This window comes from Salvia splendens, chromosome 15 (assembly GCF_004379255.2).
Source record: "Salvia splendens isolate huo1 chromosome 15, SspV2, whole genome shotgun sequence".
Lineage (NCBI taxonomy): Eukaryota > Viridiplantae > Streptophyta > Magnoliopsida > Lamiales > Lamiaceae > Salvia > Salvia splendens.
The window spans coordinates 4,103,835-4,119,564 of record NC_056046.1 but is presented as its reverse complement, the minus strand read 5'-3'; the positions used below and the strand labels follow the sequence as shown (position 1 = coordinate 4,119,564).

The following is a 15,730-nucleotide window of genomic DNA, read 5'->3' as shown; positions in this document are numbered from 1 at the left end:
AAATGAGAGAAAAAATGTCAAGAGTGGGATTTGAACCCACGCCCTTTCGGACCAGTACCTGAAACTGGCGCCTTAGACCGCTCGGCCATCTTGACTCGTTGTTTAACCTTCTAATTGTTATGGCATATATAATCATGTTTCGGTTAGGTTATTTGAAAATTGGGTAACAAAGTGGTAAGGTTTGTTATGAAAAATGAAATTTTAATCATCATCATATTTCATTGAACAAACACAATGTTTGAGAGAGAACTGTACATCCACATCAAATGCAAAAATAGTTTCTATACAAGCTCTGCCTTGCCAAAAACAGAGCTGTAAACGAAACTATTACAACCTTCATTCAAAACACACACGCATATATATAGAGAGAGATAGATAGACTACCTAACTATATATAACACTTGTTGGTGGAGTACGTCGTGGACGACATCTCGCTCGGACACGGCGGCGATTCCCACGGCAGATTAACCACCGCCGGAGGCAGGCTGAAGGGGAATCCCATCGCCCTAATATTCTCCCACACACTCGGATTCTTTCTGTGATCCTCCTCGCCCTCGATGCTCAATTCAATCGCGGAGTATCCGCCGTTGAAGTGGTGGTGTAATGCCGGAGGCTGGTTGAAGTACACGGAGGTCATGTCGGCCGTGCCTTTGTTGGCCGTCGCTTCGGAGAATACGAGGTTTCCGGTGCTGAAGTAGTCGCAGTTAACAGATGTTAAGGTGGATGTCTTGGCGGAGAAGCTGGGGTCGTTGTCGGAGGGGAAGTTAGTGAAGGTGAAGGCGTCGGACGACGTCGTTTCGGCTGCCCATGTGTGGGAGAGAGCAGCCCTGTTTGCTGTGGAATTCGCTTTCTTGAAAATCCGGCAAATGGCCCATGAATCCTGCCCCTGAACATGTAATATGGTCAAATTCTCGTTCGTAGCGTACTTTCTAAAATTAATCAAAAATATATGAAGTTTGGATTTTTTTCGCAATTATTTGATATGACAATGAAAAAAATCACATGTTGGACGCCATCACCACTAGTGAGTTAAACGAGGCTATCAACTCGTATTGAAAATGAGCATCAACAATATATAACACGTGGACGTCTGAATAAATCCAAACTTAATGATTTTTCAACTGATTTTGGTACGTACCAGAATTTGACCAAACTTTGTGATTTTGAGAAAGAAAATGACTTACGGTTGGCGGGAGGGTGGTGGAGTCAGAGGGGAGGCGGAACTCGTGCATCATCCAATCGGTTTTGATGCCTTTAGCGGCTCTGCCTCGGTAGAAGACGAGAGATTTCTTTAGGCCGATGCACTTGGAGCTGGGGCCACCGGAGGAGTAGATTGGCCGGTCAGTTCCGGTGGCTTTCCAGAAACCCGACCCAGTCACGCGATTCGGCCGCGTGCTGTTTCTGTATTTCCGGTCCCTTGGGCAGTAGAAGTACCACTCTTTCTCCCCGGTCGAGGCCAATTCTGTCTCAAATCAACAATAATTTGTTACAAAGAGACATAGAAGAGAATAGTCTCTATAGACATAAAAATTGACTTATTCTTCATTAGTACTAATAATTTAATGGTGCATGGATAAGAACATAATACAATACTAGTACTTATTTACTTACTTGGAAGATCCCATGGATCATACTTGTATATATCCACTTGCTTAATCAGCTCAATCGGAAGAGTTCGATGTTGAAGTTTCCGTTTTAGGTAGAACTCAACGAGTTCTTCATCGGTCGGGTGAAATCGAAACCCCGGTAGCATGAAATCATCCACGCACTTGTCGGAAGACTCATTCTTTTCATCCATGGCAAGAGAGATTGAGAGAGAAAGGATTAATTAGTTTGAAGAAAGAGGTGGTGTTCTTAAAAACAATTATAGAAGAACCTTAGTCAAGGGCATGGACTTGTATTTGAACTCATAGAGATCCAAATTTGTGATCTCTATGAGAATACAAGATTGATTTGTGTGTGGGGATATGGTTTTTGTATTTTCTTTCACATACTAAAATCAAAGACTAGGAGACAAAGCACCCTTCTATGTACTAGTTGTTTAATGTTGGTATGAATGTGTTGTGTTTGAATATCTTGGTAGACATGCATACATATGGTTATAGATATTGCAAGAATTTAATGAGTCGATTAAATAATGGTTTGCTGATATCATTGGATCCATACAAAATTGAGCTTCTATTCTATTCCATTCTTCTATTCCTTGCATCATTCTTTTATCCAAGACGTGAGCACGTGACTTGTCACTGTGGATTTCTTGAACTCGATGTGGAGATTCCTTAAATTTTACTTCATCATTTAGGGCAATAGAGATTTGCATGGGCAATCGCATTACGTTTTCGAGGGTTTCTTTGAGCAAAGATATGAGTATTTACCTTTCTTGTCATATTCATATTTTGCCTTGTTTTATTAATCATGACACGAACCCTCTGTCCGAATATACGAGAGTCACCTTTTGTCATTTCGATATATCTACCAATAAAAGTTTCATTTATGCTTTTATTAATGCAGTTAAGCTCTACATTCCACTAACTCACTTGACTCACTATTTCGTTATAAACCTAATATACAAAAATAGAACTTATACTTCATTAACTTTTGACTAAAGTTCAAAATTGATTATCAATATTTGGCAAAAAAAACTTTTTGATCTTACGCATTAAGTATGATAGTTTTGATTCTGAAGTACTATATTTTAGTCTATATTTAATGGTTCTGTCAAAAAATTGACAACCAACAATATTTCAATTTACATTTCTTAAAACTTGTATCAAAAAAATAGGATGATCCTAGTCATGGACAAAAGGAGTATCTAGAAGACTCGAAAAGATTCAAACTATTCCTCACTTCTTAATTTGCAACTATAACCCTACGAGAACTTATATGGTTTTCCAAATTAATTGTATACTTGTCATTTGTGATATTTAATATTTTAATGCTTAAGGGAGTATAATATATGAACAAATAATTTACATACTTGCTGTTTATGGTTAAACAAACAGTATTAACTATTGCCTAAGTGGAATAATCTATTGCCTTTTATGGGAAATAGCCATCAATATATATTGCTTACCGAACTTCAAGAAATAAGCAGTTGAGCTACTAGCGTTGACTGCTTGACTAAAAGTGGAATCTTATGTAGTAATTCTAAGTTTCTAACACAATGCAAATGTTAATATGTTATTGCAAAAATATTTTAGGCAGAATCTACTTTGTGGGGCGTTGTTGTTTGATTGGATTTTAAAAGAGATATTTATGGAAATTGACGAGTTGAATGCATGTATAGTATCTAAGTTATACGTACAAAAAAAACGATTGGTTAAAGACATTATTTTTGGCGCTAATTTGTATTTTTAAAAGTAAAGGACCATTTTAATTGTAGTAATTTTTTTCAAAATTTTCAAATGTAACTAATTGGAAATCATACTTATTTATTTTGTCAAATGCTAAAACACTAAAAAGTTGACACTTTGATCACAAACTTTGTAGTTTGGCAGCATTTGCTCGTTTGTATTTTAATATAGATCCAAATTAAAAGTATAGTCCTCGTTTGAAAATATTTAAAACTATACATCTTTGTCTGTTCTTACATTTTGTGGGGGCTGTTGCCTTGGCCTTCCCAATTCATGCGTACAAACTAATTAAGAATCGGTCAAATTCTTACAACCTAAGTTACATCCATCTCCTCCATTTATGTGTATTTCGATTTTCACCCCTTTCTATTTTATTATGCATTCAAATTTGTTTGAATATACTTCACAATTAAAACAGGAAACGTCTCACCAATTAGTTCAGTCAAGATTAATTTAACAGTTTGTATTTTCAAATATACTTGAAACTGGATTCTTCTAAACAAGAATTCGAGTTTGAGTTTTAAACTCAAGCAAATCATGTTTAAATCTGCAAGTCATAGATTAGCATGACGAGCACTCTAATGTGAAAGATTGATACATAGTGTTTGAACAAAAACAAGGGAGAAATATTTAAAAAATTGAGATGGAAGTTGACAATTAAAAATAAGCCAAATTCAATGTTAAATAATGACATTAGAGAAATTCTAAAAAATAAAAATAAAAGTGGCTTGGGCAGCCCTGATTAGTTGATTGGATTTGAGGCAATTTAGGATCTAATTAATAACAGCAAGGAGTTAATCATATATTAACTGCTGATGGGATCTTGGAAACAAATGCCCTTTGATTTCTAAATTCGATTTCGATTACGCATTGACAATGATACAATTTGATTGCCCTAAAAAACAAAATGTAGAAAATTAAACAATTCTCTTTGTCAATATGCATACGTGCTATCATACAATTCTCTCTTTCACACAATTCGACTTATTAAGACCATTATGATATAGCAAAAAAAATCCTGATTAAATCATATAGAGGAAAATAAATAGTATAATACTATTATATTCATATATACACTTAAATAGTCTGTATCACCTGCTCCTAATTAGTCAGTGTCATCTAATCAATCTTTGGTTAGACTCATTTTTAATCATTATTAAGAAAATGGAAAGATGAATACTCATATTTAATGTGAACAGCATCATAAATCTTTATTTCATTTCACATTTACCCCAAATTTGTCGTTTAACATGACATCCTAGCAATCCAATTTGTGGAGTCATTTTCTTGATTGAAGACATAGATTGTTTAACTGCTTAAGGAAGGGCAAATATATACCAAGAAATATGTCTCTATCAATTCATACTATACTCTAGAAAATTAGGGAAAAAACACAAAAAAATTAAAAAGAATGATCAACTCCACCAACAATGGCCAAATCATGCCTTAGTTTCCTCTAAAACAAATGGCACCTCCAAATAGTCATTGCCCCTCTGGATTCTGAACACTACTTTCTCTCCTATATTATACTCATCCAATGTCTTGTATAACTCTCCCCTGTTCTTTATCTGCACCCAAATCACACAACACCAAATCAGCTCAAGAATTTAGGAAAATGAATGCAAGAAGTAACATAGATGGAGGTGATGTCCTAAGCAGTAGACCTTGATATGGTATGCTGATATCGTTCGTTGCTAAATAAGAGGGATAGATAAGTGAGTGGAGTGAGAAGGGGCTTACGGGTTTGTCATTCACAGCCACGATTATGTCACCAAGTACAATATTACCAGCGAAGCCCCTTGTGGTTGGTAGAAGCCTTGCCTTAGCTGCTACACTATCTTTGGGAACCTACAGCGTTGCAGAAACGGTGCGGTAATATCATTACGGTTCAAAATATTATGACTACTGGGAAAAATAGGAAATACCTGCAAAATTAAAGCTCCCTTTCGAACATTGAGTTGGTTTGCAATAAGATCAGGTGCAATTTCAACATTCAAACCAGCTCGAACAACCTGACATGCGTGGATTACATTATAAGCACACTGAATTTTGTCCATAAATTGAAGTGTCAAACTCTTATTAAAAAATAAAATAGAATTCCGGGACCTAAAAAGCAAACACATACTTTGCCAAACTGGATCAGCTGAGGAACTATCTTTACCACAGTTGATGAAGGGATCGCGAAGCCAACACCAGCAGATGTACCTATTGTGTCACGTTAAAAAATGAATTAACAACCAAGAGTAATGGAACATATATGCCGTCTTAACTTCTTTTCTTCATGAGAGAGAGAGAGAGGAGAGTGGATAGAACAAACCTGTCTGAGTAAATATCGCAGTGTTGATCCCAATCAAATTTCCTTTAGAGTCCAATAAAGGACCACCACTGCACATCACAGAAAATACAAGATTGAATCTTAAAAGGAAACAGTTTCATGCTGAGACCAAACATCTAGACAGACCACATGACCAAAAATAGAACCTGTTTCCAGGATTGATAGCAGCATCAGTTTGAATACCTCCACCTATCGTAACACCAGTTTGACTGTTTATGTCTCTATTCAAACCACTAATGACGCCAGCTGTGAGCGTGTGGTCAAAGCCAAACGGATTTCCAATTGCTAAGCACTGCTGGCCCACTTTAAGAGACAGAGACGAACCAACATTAATAGGCCTCAACAGCTCCTTTGGGGCTTCAACCTGGTACGGAAAAGGAGTATCATCATCACCTATGTAAACCAGCTAATTTTGCTTCACATCAGTTCATAATCATAACTACTGCAGAAGGTTACTTTTGCTGGAATGTGCTCATAAGAAACATAGAATTGTATATAATTGCAGGTTTTTTATGATGAATCACATTAACTGGAGTCAAGATTCTAAGTTACTTGAAGTAGCTAATTACTGAAAGAGCAGTCCAAAAAAGCAGAATACATAGGTAGTGGATTAACCTTCAATATAGCAAGATCCTTTGCACGATCAGCACCGACTAACTTACCCTCAAAGTTCTTCTGTATCCTTTACGAGAAGAAAATGAAGAAAGAAAACAGAAGAAGGGCAAATCAGCAAGAAAGACAATTTGAAAGGGAAAAGGTATTGGCTCGGAGTATGACATGCAAAGTGGTACAGCTGTAAATAGTAGTCCAAGGAGGGAGGCTATTTTAGGTTTACCCTTCGGAAGCAAGTATATTAACACGAGCAACAACTTGGCCTCTGCTAGGATTTCTTGAAAGAGAATTTCCTATAACTGGTTAATGGAAAAAAAAGAGACTATTAATTCAATACATACACAAGGAGCTAATGGATGAGATATTGATCAAAAGTGCAGCGATTTGTGTCCATTTTAGTGACATTTACGAAACAACAAAATTTCAATCATACTCCCATCAGATGAGCTTCATTATAGCTCAACCAAAATGTACACATTATAACTATCAAATAACTTGTTCGAGCAACAAACATGCTTACCATGATAATTTGTCACGATATGACCCTGATCATCCCAGACAACTCCTGAACCATTTCCCTCGGGAATCTACACATGAACAACCATTTCCTCTGTTACAAAGAACATAACACAGCACTGGTGTACTTGTGAATAAGTGTTGAGGTATATAAGAGACGAAAAAAGTCTCACCTCAACCATGCCAGTAACGTTAAGCTTCGGCCGCAAAGTTACATCAAATATGTTGACAACAGAATAGGTATTCCTCTCAAATAGTTTGACAATTCTTTCCTGTCAAGGATACACACATCAATTCACCTGCCATGGAAAGTTTCAAATAAACTTAGTGAAAAAACTTATCAAATAGAACTGAACCATCAAAGAAAAATCAACCTCGGATGGGAAAAGTGCCCCAGCAGGGAAAACAGAAGGTGTCACTTGTTCAACTGTCACTGATGGATCTCCCAATGCATACGCTTCTGCAATATGCAAATTCCTAAATTAATATACTAAAATATAATGCTTGATTAGGGCTTATCCATGTGCATTCGAAGCCTTATCCAAATCCACCATAAAAATAAAATCGAGTCTTGAAAAAAAGAATATACATAGATTTCTAAAAGGAAAATGGTTAGATGCAAACCTGGAAAGTACCTCGAAGAAAGAAGATAGCCATAGCTAAAGCACATTAAAAAACGGGTAAATAAGGTGCGGCGCGTCGTTTGGGGGATATTCTCCGGCATGAAATTTTGGTCGACGACTTCAAGGTGGTTATTGCCGTCGCCTCTGCAAGAAATCACTAATTTTAAGAATGGTAGAAATTAAAAAAAAAATTAATCAGTTATGTGAATGTGTAACTTTACCGTGGAGCAGGAGGAACGGGAAGACGGGATACGACATCGCAGCAGAGCTTGCGGCGGCCGAGAAAGGGGAGGAGTTTGCCGGAGATGATAGTGGAGGTAAATGTGAGGGATTTGAGAGGCGGAATTGCTGAAGTGCTGCATATGATTATTGCTTGCATTTTGCTTTTGATTAATCTCGTGGAAGTTGAAGAAACAAAGAGATGATCGAATTGGAAATGGTGGCTGCTTTGCTTGCTTGAGTGGTTGCCGTCGCAGTTGAAGAAGATGAACACAATTTCAGTATAGAGATAGAGTCGAGTTTCAAGCAGCGACTTTTACTTATGAAGCGATTTTATTTATTTTTAGTTGTTTGTTTTCTGTAATTATTATTTCTATGGAGGGATTAATTATCAAACCTTGTATTGATGAAGGCAAAAAGAAAAACTGTCATTAGAAGATGTTACAAAAGTATAATGTTTTCCCTTATCATAATAAAAAATAAGGATTGAATTCACCCCAGAGGATATCATTCTCTCTCCATTTCTGGTTCAAGTTTTCTGCCTTTTCGCCCAAATACTTCTCATGGGACTTGACAACTGCCAGATAAAGGTTCGATATCAAAGGGTTGCACAGGAAAGGCGTCATCGCCTCTCCGAGTGCAGAAACGTCCCCGAGCATAAGTTGGCGACTGCTTTCATCTTCTTCTTCCAAGAGGCAGTTTGACAGAGCATAAAATGCTGACAAATTAGCACAGAGTGGAAGAAATGTGTCTTTGTGATTGCCAACTCCGCCGATCCAATCATGACGTTGCCTTCTTCCGACGTGATCGTGTATGAACGCCATCATCTGTTCGAAGAATCTGCTCCTCCATTTCTGCAGAAGATCCCTCGCCCGGCTCATCTTTGCAACTGCTATCCTTTCCAGATGCGAGCAGCATAGCTGGCAGATTAGGAGCTTCTCTTCATGATGGTTGTCGATCTCCTTGTCAAAGACGCGCCTCACAAGGTCTCCTCCTGATGAGACATAGTTTGTGTGGTTTGCGATGTTCATAACCCAGCAGCATAGATGGTCCATATAATCGATCCAGTGGCCAAAGACTGTTGAGAGATGCTCGAAGCACGATTCAATCACTTTCTCTACTTGGCTCGTGCCTGCAGCAGGTTCGAAGTCTTCAGTTGGCTTTCCAGAGGGGAAAGACTTCTGCACGTCCAAAGCAAGTTTTTTTCTGAGGCCGGCGTCTTCATCCTCCAGAAGCCTTATGCATGCCAGCCATAGATTGAGGATTCTGCGACTGTACATTTTGATGGCCGCTTCCTGTTTGAAATGAGAAGAGAAGTCCCCGTTAGAGATTGGATGATTGTAGATCAAAGATCCGAGGGGCGCAGCATGACTCAGCATTTCAGAAGCTATCATTGACTCTGCAGCCGCCTTTCTCATGGTAACGGGCTCTGAAGCATCACTGTTTTGCTCAATCAGATCTACAAAATAACTCAATGCATCATAGAAATCAGAAAATGCCCTGCTTGGATCAGTCTCCATCTCTACTTCAGAAGAGATGACGCTCATACATAAGGTGGAAATTCTCTTTGCACACACTCCCAAGCAGCAGATGAGTGCTTGTCTAGTCTTCGCATGCCTTGTAATCTTGAACAGGGAAACTAAATTGTTCCATAACTTGAATACTGAAGAGCGGTCCATATCACAAATGAATTTTGGTTCCAGGCTCGGGTGGTTGTCTTCAAATTTAAGTGAGCTCCAGGTGTAAAGATTTTTGAGAAGATAATGCATGCATCTATGATGTCTCTCTGAAATAAGAAGCTTCACGAGCGTATCTTGAAGATTGATATTAGTCAGGCACATTTTTAGAGTCTCGCAGTAGAACTGATCCCCGGAAGTATTACCTGTATACTTCCCTCTCTTCAGGAACAAGAAAAGCCACTTCAACGAGGCAAGTCGCACTTCATATGATGCATCCGACATAGAGCGAACGAGCCTTTCTTGAAATCTGCTATAGGCAGCCTTGTTTCCAACTGCTCTCATCAAACTAGTAGCAGGTGTGGAGGACGCCCTTCCGACCACAATTTCATCTTCAGCAATATCTTTAGATGTAGCAAAAATACAATTGAAGTAGGACGTTGCAGCTTGCTTGCGGAGTTCTTGAATAGTTGGATCAAAGTACAACGGGCAACCAGCAGGTTCTAAATCTAAACATTCTGAAGATAACTCCCAGAGGAGGTTCCAAATAGTATCAGCACTTTTGCTCGCTTCACAGGTTCCTGCAATACTGAGCATATTGTCGAGTAGCTTTACCATGCAGCCGTTAAGAACAGGGGAGGGACACTGTCTTGGTCTTGCAATCCATGATCGTGTTGCTAAGATTTGAATCAATTCGTGCAGAACAGTATCCCTTTTAGAGGGATCAGATAAGTTTCTACAATTGGTATCAATCAGAGCATTCAGCTGCAATAACATTCCGTGAATGGAATTGAAAGAACATGATGTCCCATTACTGGATGAACTGTGGCTTCTCTCATGAGGCAGCTCCGAAGCAATATTAAGCAACACAATTTGCAGTTTCTCGTTGGATACTAGACCTGTTAAAGCTCTAGCTGCAAGTACACGAATTCGGAGGTTGCTTTGGAATGAAAACCTCCTGATGAATGGCATGAAAACAAAAGGTTCCAAACTATCTCCTGTTTCACTCGAAATCGGAGAAGGTTTGAGCCGAGACAAAAATATCAGCATTGGACATAAGCTTGGGTGTACATTATTTTTCAAGTTGGATCCCAGCTCATCTGAAGAGCCTTCTGAAAGTGATTCAGTAGCTACATTCAGTTCATTGAGAAAGAACGAATGCAATGTAGGGTACCTACAGTGAAAGGCAAAGAATAAGTCAAATAACATAACCACATTCTAAAGATGAAAATAGAAAAAAGTATGATCAAATTTTGGGAAGGAACATAGAGGAAGGACTAATTAACAATCTTTATGCATTTGATTTTCGAAAACACACATTGGAGCATCAATCAGAGAACAATATTACCAGGTGTAGCAGTTACTACACATTCACCCACCCCTAACAAATGGAGTAAAAAAGAATTACTACAAAATAACAATTGTGATTAAAGAATCTTACCTGTGAAAAAACTCAAGCCCAGTTATAGCTCGCCTCGCAGAATCTCTTTTTTGTACATTTAGAAATCCAATCATCCGACGTACCAAAGCAGTATATGAAAGACAAGCACTGTTGCGAACCTCCCAATATGGAGAAGAAAAGGAACGTATTGAGATTATCAATGCCTCCGCAGAAAAACCTGATGTATCAGTTGCCAGGTTCGTGTCATTGAAAGTTGCCCTAAGAACATTGAAAGCATGCACAGTGGGAACAACACCCTCATCCCGAAACTTTGACATTTCTACATAGCCATTTGTAACAGAAGCTAGAGGGCTACCATTTGCCTGGCTAGACTTGGACAAGGACCCATTGCAAGAGTCACCATCAACGCTGCTTGCTTTTAGTTGATCAGCTAAAGAGTTCGTAACTACATCTAATAGCCACCGTAGTGCCCTTGGTAGTAGTTTCTTTGGTGCTCCCTCAGGCTCCGAGAGAAAAAAGGCAATGAATGCTGCAGGTATACCCGCACTTCTTCTTAAGAGGTCATCCACTGTTTGTCCCTTAGCTGCAGTTCTTTCCATCAATCGCTCCATCCAAGACTCTGTCAATTGACATAGCCTGCACATGAAGCAGCAGTAAAATCAAACATGTTACTTCCATTCAGAGTCTCCAAGTAATTTGTATAAGTGGATCTAAAATTTTGGCACCCAAACGCCGCCTTTGAACATATACTTGAGGTATCACTTATCAGGGCCCTATTGAATTGGTTAGCTATGTGCACACAAGCAAGGAGTAATATATAATTATCGGTACTCTTTAGAAATAAAGAGAGAAAGACCAGGAGAATCCAAATAGGAAGCATTGCAAGAACAAAAATGAGCATTCAAACGCATGGAAATAACAAATTATGATATGAACACACTCCTTTTCATCAGTTGATAAAAGAACTTCATCACATTACCTAGGGTCGTTAGAGCAAAGCAGGCGGTTACAAAGAGCTGTGAACCCAGCCCTTGTCTTATCAATGGCACCATTATGTTTCATTTTGAGAAGGACTTCCAAGAAATGGTTGCCAATTGTCTCTAGTTGTTTTATATCAAGCAGTGCATCAGATGGCAGAATGGATTCATCAGCAGCATTAGAGATTGATTTCCTCATTTCATCTGAAGTGGGTAAAGGAATTTTTCTAATTACCGTGCCGAGGAGAAGGCTCACCTAGAAATACGTTGAAAATAATTAGTAAAAAAGTTATCAGTGCTAGCAACAATACTCTGTTAATTCTATTGATAGTCACCATTTTCACAGTTATGCGAAATATAATTGAAATCATTAATGTTGAGATTACCTCTTTCATTGCAAGCCAGCAACCAACCATAACAATCTGTTCAGAGGGCTTGATCTCCTCTTCCTCTGCCATTTTTTCAACGTTTACCTCAATCTGAGAATCTGAGGCAGATGAATCAATCTCATTTGGAATCTCCAGAGTCAATGCCTCGTCATCCATCATTTCTTCCATGTCCTCAGGTAAGTGCCAAGCATCAGCTGAGACTACCCAAAGGGCCAAGGTAGTTATTCTCATGACCAACTCCAAGAGTCTTTCGAATAAATGCTTCATTTCAGCATTCCTATTCTGAAATACATTGGAATTCCAATCCAATTCCTCAAATGTGTAGCGAAGGGCGAGTAATATACCATGAACAAAACTATTCTTGCATGCTTCTGAAAGATTTTTCTCAGCATCCTCCACAGCAGCAAGCAACCAATCAATAAGTGATGTCATATAACTTACAACAGGAGAGCTGGATGTGCAAATTTGATATGCCCCATTTGACCGTTCAGCCTCCGAACATAATGAGACAACATTAGACGATGGCTGGACAATCCAGCTTAGATCTAACACGTACTTCCTGAAAAGAAGCCGTAGAGTGAGAGCTCCAGCATCACTTTCACGTACACGTGGACTGCAGATCAGCTTTTTGGCCCATATAACTGCATGGCGAACAGATTCGGCACTACCAATGCCAGGAAGTGGAGTAGGAAAATAAAGTAAAATTTGAAGTGAACACTCTCTCAATCTATCCCAACTATCAACAATCGACCCAACAAGCAGCAAGGTTGAATCAGGTGATGTATAACCTTTACTGTACGGATACAGATTGTTTGTTAAACAAAATCCATCCCCATTTCCATGCAAAGTTGGAACAACAGGCCAAACATTCGACATTATAAGTATGAGCTCCATAGCCATTGTCTTTCTCTCATATGGAGCAGAAGGATAGCAGGAAAAGAATAAAAATCGACTAAACCACTTAATAAAATTAAAAAGATACTCCGCCCTGTGTATTCTGGTTTCCTCAGCCACTATAAATAAACCATCTCCTTTTGGACTCCCAGAAGGAATAGGTGTCCATGTACCAAGCTTAATCTGTCTCTCCAATGCTGTTCGGACACGAGAAAAGAACTTTCTGAACAAGCTGTTCCACTTCATTTGAAAAGCAGTAGAGCAACATCTCATGTTCAGAGGTATAGCTCTTCTCATCAGGCTAAGTTCCAAAGGTGAAGGCAGACTGGCCGTCTTTGGGTTTAAGAATAGAGTTTCTGCTGCATCCATGCGAAGTGACTCATCTATATGAGTCAAAGCTGATACGAGCCATTTGACTGGGATTTTAACCTCTATGCCCTTCACTAAAACAACACAGTGTAAATTACTATTCTCCATATCAAATAGTGCACCTTCACGGGATAGTGCTGAATAGTCATACCAATCAATGTCTCCTTCTATAAGTGCAAGTACACGAGATACCTTGAGTAATGATACCAAAACTGCAATTCGCTGTTCAAGCCCTAAAGTTATATCTGTAGAACTGACATCTGCGGAGGCAGAAAAGAAGCCGTCATCTCCGTTAAGCCCTAAGGAGCTAGCATCCCCCTCAATCCCTATTAATGTGAGCATAGAGAATATGCTGTCCAAATCAAGGTCAAGTAGACATGGCAACGCATAAGTATTCAAGTTGGAGCGCAGCTTGGCGACTCCAAAAGCAAGCCCTTGTAAAAATGGCAACAAGCAGAGACGTCTATATTTTGTATACCCATTTTCAATACCATCACTGCTCCAATATTCATCTCTTAAACACTCAAGTAAACACTTGAGAAATGTTGTGGAAGCACAACAAACATCATCATCAATGTAAGCATTTGCAGTTTCGAACAGCAAATCCGGATTCATTTCTAGAATAGCTTTACCACCCAACCTCCTGGTCAAGGAGGCTAAAGGAACATATCTTCCCTTGCAACGTGGCCCTAGACAGAGAAGATCAGATGCAATCGTCCTCAAGAACATCTTAATATTCTCACTACCATCCGCCCAATGAAGGCTTGATTGGATGTCTAAGTAGAGATCAAAAATAAGATGAACTTGTTTTACAGTTTGACTTAGAGGGTCTTCCAAATTATTCCACACTATCTTTAATATCCTTGCCCCCAACTCCTCAGGTATCGGATCATAATTATCCGCGTTTCCATTACTATCACCTAATAGTAATGTTTTTATCTGCTGCAGACATATTTGCATCACGGTTAATGCATGAAAATTAGAATGACTATCTATAGGATTTTCGGCATAGAAACATAATTCAAGCAAAATAGCATCATAAAGTATTGTCTTAACCGTGGAAGCACCTGCACCAGATTCTACACAACCCTCAGTTGCCACAATGTAATGTGTGTCAAGAACTGTTCTTGAAACTGCTGTCAGTATTCCTCTTATCAAGCAAAGTCTACTAATAAGAGTTGAAAAACCAAGTATCTCATTAACCAAATTACCCTTGAATGGAATTTTCTCTACCACAGCATCAAGGCTGATCTCAAGATTTCGAACACCAGGCTGACTAAATATACCATGCATTACAAAAACACCAAGATCATCTGGACTCAAGCACACCTGCAAGGCTGCACAGAAACACACTCCAGCTGCCACAAAGCAGTCCCTAGAAAACGCTGCCGACTTCAATATGCTCAAAACACTCGAAAAAACCATCGCCATCACACTCTGATCACTCAAACTGTCATAGAACTTTTCGGGAAAGCGCTGAAGCAGGTAGTACATACACGAGAGTGCCTCCTGGCATTGCTCCATTACAATCGGAGAAGGCCGAGATAGCTCATCCGTTTCTTTAACAATGCTCTGCAATCCAGAAATCACATCCAAAGCCACCAAAATGGCGCATTGCTCCACCACTTCAACCACATACCCCAATTTGGGTGTGCCCATCATCGACAGCGCTGCTCTTGAAACACAGAATCTTGAACCATTGCTAGCATTTCTCCCACTGCCATACTCTTCGCAGAGCAGCCGGAAGCAATCCTCGATCAAATTCCGGTGGTACTTGCACTTGGCAAGAGCAGAAGCTAATGTCCTATGCAACGGCAACGAGTTCTCCAGGAAGAGAATCTCCAAATACAACTTCACAGCAGAGGAAACTGCGTTTTTGTCGGCGTTTGGGACGGACAGCAGAGTGGAAAACGCTGCAGAGACTTTCTTGACGTGTTCGAGCTGGGCATAGGTGGAGTTGAGTGAAATTAGGTGCTTGAGTTCGGAGAAGAAGGCGGACCGATCAGGTGTTTGATTCAATGCCTCAGTGAAGTGTGGCGGGAACAGCACCGCGCTGTAAGTGTATTTGTGGCGGTGCTGTATGGCACGCCATTTCGCTGACATGATTTGCAGCGAGATGGCTTCAACTTCGAGACTGCCGGCGTGAGGCGGTGGGGAAAGTGGCCGGCGGCGGAAGTTCGGAGTTTTATTGCCCGCAATGAAAAGAGTCGGACTTGTTTTATTAGGGTTTTGCTCTTGAATAAAATAAAGGCTAATTAATTGTAATTTGGTTACATATTGATATTGGCAATTACGCCCCTGGGATTCTGTTTTCTATACACGGGATCAATTTTAAATTAAGGTTTTAAAAAAATGACAAAGTGAA

At 39.4% G+C, this 15,730-nt stretch overlaps 3 protein-coding genes and 1 non-coding gene across 5 annotated transcripts; all 4 read right to left on the bottom strand.

Annotated features, from left to right (window-relative positions):
• Window positions 1-15: 15 nt before the first annotated feature.
• TRNAL-CAG lies at window positions 16-95 on the bottom strand. The gene has a single exon. It is a non-coding gene; the product is annotated as a tRNA-Leu (tRNA).
• A 99-nt stretch (window positions 96-194) lies between these two features.
• On the bottom strand, window positions 195-2,041 carry LOC121767112 (protein FEZ-like). Its single transcript, XM_042163304.1, has 3 exons — window positions 1,612-2,041; window positions 1,185-1,462; window positions 195-886 (listed from the first exon to the last, which is right to left on the bottom strand). The coding sequence occupies exons 1-3, from the start codon at window positions 1,796-1,798 to the stop codon at window positions 389-391; spliced, it is 963 nt and encodes a 320-aa protein (XP_042019238.1). The 5' UTR covers window positions 1,799-2,041; the 3' UTR covers window positions 195-388.
• Window positions 2,042-4,657: 2,616 nt separating this feature from the next.
• LOC121769026 (protease Do-like 8, chloroplastic) lies at window positions 4,658-7,968 on the bottom strand. 2 transcript variants are annotated; one of them, XM_042165675.1, is made up of 13 exons: window positions 7,661-7,968; window positions 7,441-7,583; window positions 7,191-7,276; window positions 6,990-7,088; window positions 6,821-6,887; window positions 6,524-6,599; window positions 6,304-6,370; window positions 5,835-6,052; window positions 5,671-5,738; window positions 5,479-5,558; window positions 5,279-5,365; window positions 5,094-5,201; window positions 4,658-4,921 (listed from the first exon to the last, which is right to left on the bottom strand). In XM_042165675.1, the coding sequence occupies exons 1-13, from the start codon at window positions 7,816-7,818 to the stop codon at window positions 4,793-4,795; spliced, it is 1,386 nt and encodes a 461-aa protein (XP_042021609.1). In that variant the 5' UTR covers window positions 7,819-7,968; the 3' UTR covers window positions 4,658-4,792. The 2 variants fall into 2 exon arrangements, with proteins under 2 accessions (XP_042021609.1, XP_042021610.1); XM_042165676.1 differs by having other exon boundaries at window positions 7,452-7,583; window positions 7,661-7,801.
• Window positions 7,969-8,042: 74 nt separating this feature from the next.
• On the bottom strand, window positions 8,043-15,608 carry LOC121769025 (thyroid adenoma-associated protein homolog). The gene is made up of 4 exons (XM_042165674.1): window positions 12,100-15,608; window positions 11,716-11,969; window positions 10,776-11,372; window positions 8,043-10,508 (listed from the first exon to the last, which is right to left on the bottom strand). The coding sequence occupies exons 1-4, from the start codon at window positions 15,466-15,468 to the stop codon at window positions 8,126-8,128; spliced, it is 6,603 nt and encodes a 2,200-aa protein (XP_042021608.1). The 5' UTR covers window positions 15,469-15,608; the 3' UTR covers window positions 8,043-8,125.
• Between the last annotated feature and the right edge of the window lie 122 nt (window positions 15,609-15,730).

What these genes read in the sequence shown, in the direction of transcription:
- LOC121767112 (XM_042163304.1), bottom strand. Translation starts at nt 1,798, where the DNA reads ATGGATGAAAAGAATGAGTCTTCCGACAAGTGCGTGGATGATTTCATG. An exon ending in TGATCCATGGGATCTTCCAA is followed by an intron (nt 1,463 to 1,611) that starts GTAAGTAAATAA and finishes GATTTGAGACAG; the next exon opens with AATTGGCCTCGACCGGGGAG. An exon ending in CCACCACCCTCCCGCCAACC is followed by an intron (nt 887 to 1,184) that starts GTAAGTCATTTT and finishes TTACATGTTCAG; the next exon opens with GGGCAGGATTCATGGGCCAT.
- LOC121769025 (XM_042165674.1), bottom strand. Translation starts at nt 15,468, where the DNA reads ATGTCAGCGAAATGGCGTGCCATACAGCACCGCCACAAATACACTTAC. An exon ending in GCTGGCTTGCAATGAAAGAG is followed by an intron (nt 11,970 to 12,099) that starts GTAATCTCAACA and finishes ACGTATTTCTAG; the next exon opens with GTGAGCCTTCTCCTCGGCAC. An exon ending in CTTTGCTCTAACGACCCTAG is followed by an intron (nt 11,373 to 11,715) that starts GTAATGTGATGA and finishes CTTCATGTGCAG; the next exon opens with GCTATGTCAATTGACAGAGT.
- LOC121769026 (XM_042165675.1), bottom strand. Translation starts at nt 7,818, where the DNA reads ATGCAAGCAATAATCATATGCAGCACTTCAGCAATTCCGCCTCTCAAA. An exon ending in TATCGTGACAAATTATCATG is followed by an intron (nt 6,600 to 6,820) that starts GTAAGCATGTTT and finishes TCCATTAACCAG; the next exon opens with TTATAGGAAATTCTCTTTCA. An exon ending in TGCGATATTTACTCAGACAG is followed by an intron (nt 5,559 to 5,670) that starts GTTTGTTCTATC and finishes GTGACACAATAG; the next exon opens with GTACATCTGCTGGTGTTGGC.